The sequence below is a fragment of the Tauraco erythrolophus genome, chromosome 5 (genome assembly GCF_009769465.1).
Source record: "Tauraco erythrolophus isolate bTauEry1 chromosome 5, bTauEry1.pri, whole genome shotgun sequence".
Classification (NCBI taxonomy): domain Eukaryota; kingdom Metazoa; phylum Chordata; class Aves; order Musophagiformes; family Musophagidae; genus Tauraco; species Tauraco erythrolophus.
In genome coordinates this window covers 22401335-22411088 of record NC_141469.1, presented here as the reverse complement: position 1 = coordinate 22411088, position 9754 = coordinate 22401335, and the positions used below count along the sequence as shown (strand labels likewise).

At 40.9% G+C, this 9754-nt stretch overlaps 1 protein-coding gene across 1 annotated transcript in view; it reads right to left on the bottom strand.

The window, feature by feature from the left end:
* Positions 1-9754, bottom strand: part of ALMS1 (ALMS1 centrosome and basal body associated protein) — a 43711-nt gene that overhangs the window by 31550 nt on the left and 2407 nt on the right. The window contains exons 3-4 of the mRNA XM_086611802.1: positions 7140-8879; positions 6387-6517 (exon numbers count right to left, since the gene is read on the bottom strand). Coding sequence (XP_086467928.1) covers positions 6387-6517; positions 7140-8879 — 1871 coding nt within the window. The remainder of the gene's footprint in view (positions 1-6386; positions 6518-7139; positions 8880-9754) is intronic.

Here is a 9754-nt window from a genome sequence, read left to right as displayed (position 1 = left end):
ATCAACAGCAACTTATCATTCCAGGTAAATAAAATAAAAGCAACATATGCTATAGCCCCTCAGCAGAATCGGACAAAAATAACCCACACCCTGCTCTCTAAGCATACTCATCAGCCTTTCAGCTGTCTATTAATGAGGCACATTACTGACACTGCAGTTAACTGGAAAATTCCCAGGGTTACAGATCCTGCTCACTAAGGAACCTACACGTTCTTCTGGCCTCTCAAAATCTAACCAGATTTCTCAACATAGCTTTTACAAACAAAGCACTAAATACACCACACAGAGACAAAAGTTATGAAGGTCAGAGGGCTGGAGCACCTTTGCTATGAAGACAGACTCAGAGAGTTGGGGTTGTTCAGCCTGGAGAAGAGAAGGCTCTGGGGAGACCTTCCAGCAGCCTTCCAGTACCTAAAGGGGATACAAGAAAGCTGGAGAGGGGCTTTTGACAAGGGCATGTAGTGATGGGACACAGGGCAATGGCTTTAAACTGAAAGAGGGGAGATTTCGGTGAGATCTAAGGAAGAAATTCTTCCCTCTAAGGGTGGTGAGGCACTGGCACAGGTTGCCCAGAGAAATTGTGGCTGCCCCATCCCTGGAAGTGTTCAAGGCCAGGTCGGATGAGGCTTTGAGCAATCTGGTGTAGTGGAGGGTGTTTCTGCCCATGGCAGGGGCGTTGGAACTAGATGATCTTTCAGATCTCTTCCAACCCAAACCATTCTAAGAGTTCAGCAAATGGTTCTAGTTACTTGTCAAGCAAAGTAGAAATAAATGTGTCTAAATAACTCGACGAAGTTCGGATATTCCAAACTCTTCTTTCAACTCAGTACAAACAGCAGATACTAACAAGACACATTCATTATCTGCAGAGATTTAGTGAGATCAACAAGACAAACAAAACGGGATCCTCTCTCTCTGACTGGCTCACCACCCTCATTTCCCTACTTTCGTCAACTCTCCATGCTTTTGGAGGGATCAGGAGGTAGGGATGGACAGGATCTTTGCTTCCAAGACTTTTCTTATCACAGCAGAAGCTCTCAAAGGCTGACAACAGCAACTTACCTGACTGGTGTAAAGAGAATGTAGTTTGGAAAAAAAGAAATGCAAATGCCTCTAGATTAAAGATCATACTACAAACAAGAGAAAACACCGCACTCCCAGATGCATGCAGAAAGCCTGCTACTCTAAGCACAAAGAGAAAGCCTTGCAAGTACAACCGGGAAAACCTGAAGTTACCAGTCAACAGTAATTTATTACTGTCAGTGTTGATCAAAAAACTGCAACAGATTTTGCCCTGATGCATATTAAGGCAACTACTCACCTGATCCATTAACACTGCACCTCCAATGAGGGCCAATAACAAACTGAAACACTAACCTTTGGAAGGAGCTGTATCTGTTCTAGAGAAAAGGACATTTATTTACATGCTGAGGTTCCCCTCACTTCGACACACACTAAGACAGGCATCGTACAGTTAGTCCCCCTCCTGACACACAACACACCAGATTTCACACCGCATGCTGGAAAGCAGCTCCCTCTTACGTTGCTGCACCCCGATTCTTTTTAACAGGTTGGTGTAGCGTCAGAGGCACTATCATGGTTAGTGAACACTGGAAATGGACGAGACAAAAGACAAATAATTTCATCAGCATCCAAACCTCACATCAAAATCATTAGAGCTCATGTCAGCGAATGTGAAACTATATGATACCTGTCTTCTCTAGGGAGAATTTAAGTGTGGACATCATTTTAATAATTTATCAGTATCTGTCTGCACTTCATTAATGTAAGTGTCATTAAAAATTACAATACTTTCATTGAGGTGCAGAGAGCAAACGTGAGATAAATGTACTGCCATGGAGACAGTCCAGATAAGTTTAAACAAAAATAAAAACCTAGACTATATTTATTTTTTCCTACTGATTGCAACAACTGTGGAAATGGCAGAGTATATTTCATTAATAAAGTGCAACACAGGTCCCTGGATGGTTACATCCTCAGCAGCTACTTGGAATTTGGAAATAAAAATCAGTCAAAAACATTTTTTGGTGTAAGTCACAAAGTATAAACAAGCATTCCACAACGGATTTTCCATCCGTTCTACATCCCAGATGTCATTAGTAGGAAACTATTTCAGCAAGGTCTGGATTATTATTTCAAAGCAGTACTTTTCTGTGGCCTTACCTATTCTAAGCAAGTAAACTAGTTTATGTGGCCTCCTGTATTTCGTATAGTCAAGAGGGACAACAAGGGACTGCAGAAGAATGCAAGAACACAGAGCAGTCCTGTGCCAGGGCACAGGTGCTCCCGAGACCCATCTCTTTCCTAAACCATGTACCAGTTCAATGGCCTGAAGTAATACACAGCAACTCCTACTACCAAAAGCCAGCACAGAAGTTGCTATAAACTCATCTTCCCAAGCCTTTCACATGTTTTATTGTGCTTGTTATGTGTCATCTTTCCAAAAAAGATCTGTATGGCATATGATCCACAAGAGATTGCAGTGCAAATTTATAGCTACAACTCAAGTGAACTTCCTGAAAAAGTGTGAAAGTACAAGGAGTGGAAAAATACAGCATATAGTGGAAGAATACAGTGCACAAAGAGAGAACACTCTTAGGTAAGTCAAGAGGTAGCTATTTGGCATGCAGAAAAATACAGGTGGAGTAACAAGGTCCTCAATGTAGAAGAAAAATTATCAGGTTTAATATGCTGAAGCTTTACTTACATTAACAGTAACTCAAACCCCCTCAATCTCAACTGGAGGACTAAACCAAACGTACATGTATAAACAGCACAAGGAGGAAGGTTAAATCTGAAAGACAATGCTCCTGGAACAGAAGACCACCTATAAGTCTTCGGCTTTTCCTAGTTTCTTACTCTTGAAATTCTTCTTATGTGGAAAGACCCTAATGATTTCAGTGGAAGAACAGTAACCAGGCTGATTTCTGGAGCCCAGGACGGACTTTACATATGCTCTTCTTAAAAATCCCAGAAAGACTGGGATTTTCATGTTGTTCTTTGGCTCTTTATGACTGAAGAGCATCACCCACCCCAGGGTTAAACTCCTCAAGCCTATTAAAAGAATAAGTACTCTACCACCAATTACCTGCTCAGGCGAAAAACAGATCTTTACAGCCGCCCCAGTATGGCCACAGATGTAGGAATTATTCATCAAACAGTAAACTATCTATAGGAACGTCTTGGCAACTCTCTGCCTCCCTTCACCACAAAGAAGTTTATACGAGAGTGTCATCAGCTTATCCAAGTTTCACAAGACCCATCTCTGGACAATCTGAAATGTAACTTTTCTCACGCACATTCACAAAACATTTGCAGTTAATAAAGCCACAGCCTTTGTCTCCTTTTCCTCCTAAAAGAGCTCAATGCACTGTACTTTGTCTTTCCATGAATGGCCAATTAGGACCTTTAGGAAGAGTTAGTATCATATGGAGTCAGAATGAAATCTAGAAGAAAAACCCTCTTTGTCAAAAGTTCCATGTTTGCCATCTATTCCTAAGCATTTCCACAAAGCTTTAGTGTTTATTATAAAACGTAACAGTGTGAGTAGAGTATTTCTCTCCTTGTGTAGTGGAAGGGCTACAAAATCACCAGGAAGGCTCCACAAATCGAGGGTACAGAGAACAGATTCACTATTGCAAGGTTTATCAATTTTACAGAAGAGAAAACAAAGAAAATAAAACCCTGAGTTACACTCCTGAGCATTACTTGCTATTAGAGATACTTCCTCAAAATTACATTTTCATACTGAATGTTCCTTTTTTTGGGCCACTATTCAGCTGAGCACTGGAGTACATGTCTGGAGCCCATTTGTGTGCATATGTCCCAATCACCTCCTTAAACACTCTGCTCAGCTAGAACTTGAGAAATCATTATGATGCTTCATTTTTAGAGCGTCTGTTAACACATCACCAGTGACAAACAGCTATCAAACAGATCCTTGACTATCTCAAAAGATGGAACAATCTTTAGAAGTAAAAGATCACTGAGAAAACTTTCCCAAGCTGTCCTGCTCCTTCATCGCATTTTCTTTTTTTTTTTTTTTTCTTTTTTTTATAGACAAGCTTCACACGCTTCCTGCAGGAAACAATAAAATATCACAGTGGTACATTATATTTCTTGAGTTGTCACCTAAAAAAATGAGAGGCAGAGTCTAAAGCTTCTAAAAAAAACACTCATCATAAGCCTGCATCACAAGCACTAAATAAAGATGACGGTCTGACGAAAGAACTGCTCGCCTGAGCGCTAGGAACAGTTTGTCTTTCTCAGCCTTTAGAGTTTAGGAGAAGGAAAATATCTTTTCATAATCTTTGTCCTGTTCTTTTTAAGTCAGCACATCAAGTCAGCCAGCTTTGCTCTATAAATTCAACAGGTATTTTACAGAACAGTTTCCATTAAGTTTATAGTACATTATTTTGTCAGCAATAAAACTGGCTGCATTTTTTTCAGTTACATAGTTTTCAACAACCTGTATTTTTCAGTGACATAGTGTTCTTCTTGGAAGGAAAAATACATTTATCTTAAGTATAACAAAAAAATCCAGCCACTTTCGTTCTGCAAATTCAAAACTATTTCTTTTATCTCAAATTAAAGTCATTGTAGAGCAAAAACATTTTCAAGATCAAAGCAGAAAGGTTGTGGTTGATGAAAAGCAATTTCTTGGAGTCTTGGTTTGCAAAACAAATTAATTTTTTCTTACTCTAAATTGGAATAAAACAATTCATAGCTGACACCAAATCACATAAAGGCAAAATACTTGGTTCCAGTTTGTAACAAGTTAATGTCAGGAACAAAGCTGTGATCTAACAAAATCTAAAAGCTGGAAAAAAAATAGCTTCAAGGCCTCTAGTTTTTAATGAGTAGACTGAAGCAAAAATGTATTTTTTTTTTCTTTTTAAAGAATTTCTATATTTCTAAAAATAAATAAAATTGTTAAAATACAATTGTTTTTCTGGCTTCCCAGTCAAAGATTACATCAATATATTAATAACCGAAAGAAAACAAAAACAACAAAAAAAGAAATAAAAAAGGAATATATATTGCTAAAGCTAAAGGCGCTTATGTGAAATGTCAAATCTAGGACAAATTATCACTGTTATTTTTAAATGTAAATTTTCTATGTTCTCCTCAGAAACTGCCCCAACCTTTAGCTCTGCCCAATTATCTAGTCTCTCTTCCACCAACTCTGGATTGTCTATCCCGCACACACGGATACATCATCCACCCCCTACTCATGTTACACAAACATCTCCGCGTTTTTCCAGTCTGTTGGTTTGTTTAAAATACTCCGTATGAATAGCACCCTATCTCGGGACACACGGACAGCCCCTACAAATCGTGACATAACTGGACTGGACATCAGATGAATGCTGAAAATGGATATTTAAAGTCAAACTGAAGGTAATATACTCCTGCTTAGACAAATTCCATCACTATTTTAATATACGAACGAGAAACGTTCCAAAGGATATATGCAAAACACGACAACAATTCAATGTCAAGTTTTCACAGAAAAATAGAGCTGTAAGAGACTGAAAGCCCCTCTAGTCTATATCCCTGCCCCAAATCAGCATTAACTACACTTAGATTATTCTTTACCGATACATGCCCAAGCTCTTCTTAAAAACATACTATGATTAACACTCCATAACCTTCCTCTCATCATCCTTACCATCAAGGAGTTTCTTTTCTAATAAGAATCTTCCTCGCACTTGAAGCCCATTACCTTTGACGCAGTCGACATAAAGGAGGATCCATTTACTCCCTTCTTCCCTGCAGCATCCTCTCAGAAATAAATATCTCCTTTGTAAACACTTCAGAACACACGGGAAGTAACGCAACAAATACTGCTATCACCCAGACAATATTGCACTGCACAGTATCCACACAAGGAGGAGTTTACCAGGCACAGTCAACACATGGATAAATATTTTGTGAAAAGCAGAACTCGTTAAGCCAATTAAGAACCATAAGCTGTGTGCACTTCCTCACCACAATAACACCAATTCTCCCATCACATCATCACCAACCACATCTCCATCCTTCATACCTTCCTTCAGAACATCTTCAGCTGTGTGCCACCGCCCCACACCCAAAATATCAAACTACTGTCTGGGGAAAACCCAAAAAAAACCCCCAAAAATCCCATCAGACGTGGCTGGTCCTAATACATATGTAGGAACTGACTAAGCATCTCCACTAAACAGAGTTCTCATTAGTTTGCATCCTCCTCCCTCTCTCTAGCCACCAATTTTCAAAAATATTGCAGGAATACAATTCATCATTTTAAGATGACAGGCAAGACAGTAGCCTTTATCCCCAGTTCAAAAATCTCCTCCAGAGCAGCTGGTTTGGCTGGTTTGTACCTTGGCTAGTGCAGATTTCTTGGCACTCAGAAGCAGCTCTGCCTTTATTTCCTCTATTCTTCGTTGGTCCTCTTCATTCCAGTCTGACACAGATTCCTGAGATCCGCTGGCCAGTTTTATCTTCACCCATGCTAGACAAAGAACAGAAAACAGAAACCAGTTCCCTTTCCACTTTCTCACATCATGTACAATAAGAGTTTAATAAATTAAAATCAAAACTCTGCTATGCGTTTTTAGCTACCGTGACTGAGGGAACAAGGACCACTATCAAATACCAGAGCTCATGGACTGACCAGAAAAAAAATTTAAAACAGGTCTTTTGAACATTTCTTTGGAAAGATGGATCCAGGACTCCTTGCCTGGTTCTGTCATCTTTACAGTCACAGACTCAAGCCAACACTCTTTCACACAATCCTTTCCCAAATTCTTAATGTAGCACATGCCGAATAGCTACGTGGACAAAGCATTTCCTTGTGCCAATGCTAGGCAAGGAAGGTACTCAAACTGGAAGAGTCCAATTCTATCTTATTCTATCATGCCACATATGATCAATGCTTTTCAGTCATCTCTTAAGCCCTGTCCCATCAAAGCTTATCATTAATAATATAATATAAACACCTTTACAATCAGGGGAACAGATTCAGCTCCTCTTACGCCCACACCTCATCATTTCAAAGCAATCTCAAACAAACACGTAAATATTTGCCATTCTAACATAACACTTGATAAAATACAACTGACACATTTTATTACCTCGTGCTTTCCTCTCCTCGTCATCTGCACGCTTCAGAATTTGTGCTGCACATAGCACAGGCGGTCTGTTCCTCAGAAGGTTTTTGACACGGGCAGCTAGTGAGTCTCCGCTGCTGCTGTCGTCGCTCTCCTGCATGACTCCTGCTTTGCCTCTGGCTGCGCCAGCTTTGGACAACGTGCTCTGGAAGCCTCCTGTGACACCAGTGACACTGCCTAAAGGCTCTGAGAAAGAAGGATTCCTCAGAAGGTTTTTGACACGGGCAGCTAGCGAGTCTCCGCTGCTACTGTCGTCACTCTCTTGCATGCCTCCTGCTTTGCTTCTGGCTGCACCAGCTTTGGACAACATGCTCTGGAAGCCTCCTGTGACACCAGTGACACTGCCTAGAGCCTCTGAGGAAGAAGGATTCCCCAGAAGGTTTCTGACATGGGCAGCTAGTGAGTCTCCACTGCTACTGTTATCACTCTCTTGCACGCCTCCTGCTTTGCATTCGGCTACACCAGCTTTAGACAACATGCTCTGGAAGCCTCCTGTGACACCAGCAACACTGCCTAAAGGCTCTGAGGAAGAAGGATTCCCCAGAAGGTTTCTGACACGGGCAGCTAGTGAGTCTCCACTGCTACTGTTATCACTCTCTCGCACACCTCCTACTTTGCGTCCAGCTACGCCAACTTTAGACAACATGCTCTGGAAACCTCCTGCAACATCAGTGACACTGCCTAGAGCCTCTGAGGAAGAAGGATTCCCCAGCCCTGAAGTTCTTCCAGTGCTGACTTCACTACTTCCATTGCTTTGTGAAAGACCCACAAAACCAGGTTGATTTCTGTCTGTAGTTACACTACTACAGCCTTCTGGCTCAGACCTTCCTACAGATTTTCCCGTCCTAAACTCTTTGGTTGTTTCCTTCATCATCTCTTCACTATCACACAAATTGACAGCAAAAGAATTCTCCCATCTTAAATTGCCTGTGTTATAGTTCAGAGGCTTTACTACTGACCCCTCCTCTTGCATGCTTCTTCGGGTCACAGTCTCATCCCATGACAGCATCTTCTGAAACTGAGGGACGTTGTCTTTCACCAACATGGCATCTTTGGGACCACCCTCCTTTCTAACCAGCACTAGAGAAGACTCACCAGTTTCTCTAGGAGAGGCAGTGAAAAAGCTAGGATCACACCACCTCCCAGCTATATCCTCTGCCTCTGCCAAAAGCTTATGTATTTCTTGCAACGCACCAGATCCAGTCAAAGAATCACTTTCTTGACCCTTATTTCTCTTACTATGTGCACTTGAAGTCTGTGATTCTCCATCAACTTTCATTTCATTTTTAACTCCAGTCAAAGAACTGGCAGTCCATCTCTGCAGGCTGCTATTCACATCTTTTGACTCATTTTTAGCAAGCAGATCCTGAACACTTTTTGCAACAAGCATGGGATACTCTCCGTCAGAACGGCAGTCAGGTAAAACTCTCTGCTGCTGCTGGTTTGGTTCAGCTGTTTTGGAGACAGCTGAACACTCTGCCTCCCATTGTGTGGAAAGCGGAGCCTTTATCTCCAGTTGGTGGCATGACATACTGCACTGACTCGCTGGTTTGTCTCCAAAAGATCTTGAGAAGCGGGGAGAGAGTTCACGGGGTGACAGAATGTCAGAGCCAACTTCTGAATTCATTGGTATAGACATACTGAGAGTGGAAGTGCCAGAGTTAAAACTTGTTTGCGTAATTTCAAGCGCTGACAGCAAATCACCTACAAAGAAACAGAAGATTCATTAAGTTTGGGGCTCCAGAAAGCAGTCGCATCAGTAAAGACTACTTTTTCTCATACTAGAAGAAAAAAAGAGGGAAGAACTCAAATACTGAAAACATTTAGGAAACTGTTTTTAGAATGAGATTTGAACTACAACTCTCATGGGAATTGTCTACTGAAAGAAATCCCTTAGATGATTTTGGATAAGTATCAAAGAAACTACAGAACTTGACTTAAATAACTTGCTTTAAAATAAATGCTTAAAGTAGATTTTAAATAAATGTTCTCAGATAAATGACATAATGGCGCTTGTATGTCCAAACGAACACTTGAACTACGAAACTATCCCTGCAAGAAACCAGATGGCTGTGGGGCAGCATTTCCAAAATATCCTTTTGGAAAAAAGCAAAGGACACGCTATGGATAAGCTTGTTTCCCACTGCTGGTTCGAAACGCTCAAAAGCAGACAAGACGTACATTTAGCACTTGGATATATTACACCTAATTGCTTTTAAAAAATTAAAAGAAGTCAAGTCCAAATGCTGGTCTTAAATCCACACTGGCAGGTACACACAACAGCGAAGAGCCAGCTCCCAAGCATGACTGCCAACAGCTATTTCATTTGTTTCAAACACAATTTTGTGTCATGGCCCAACCACCGATGTTTTCAAGTACATTAACTAGTCCAGTTGAATCGTATCTCTACTGAGGACAACTCTGCCCCTGTACCCATCGCCAAGTTGTGTCAGTTGCCAAGTTTCCCACAATGGTTAAAGAAGGGAAAAATAATAAAAGAAAATAAGTAAGCCCTACAGGGATGAGAAGAGATGCATTTAATCACTTCTGGTCAGAAAGACAGGTCAGTGAAGGATTCT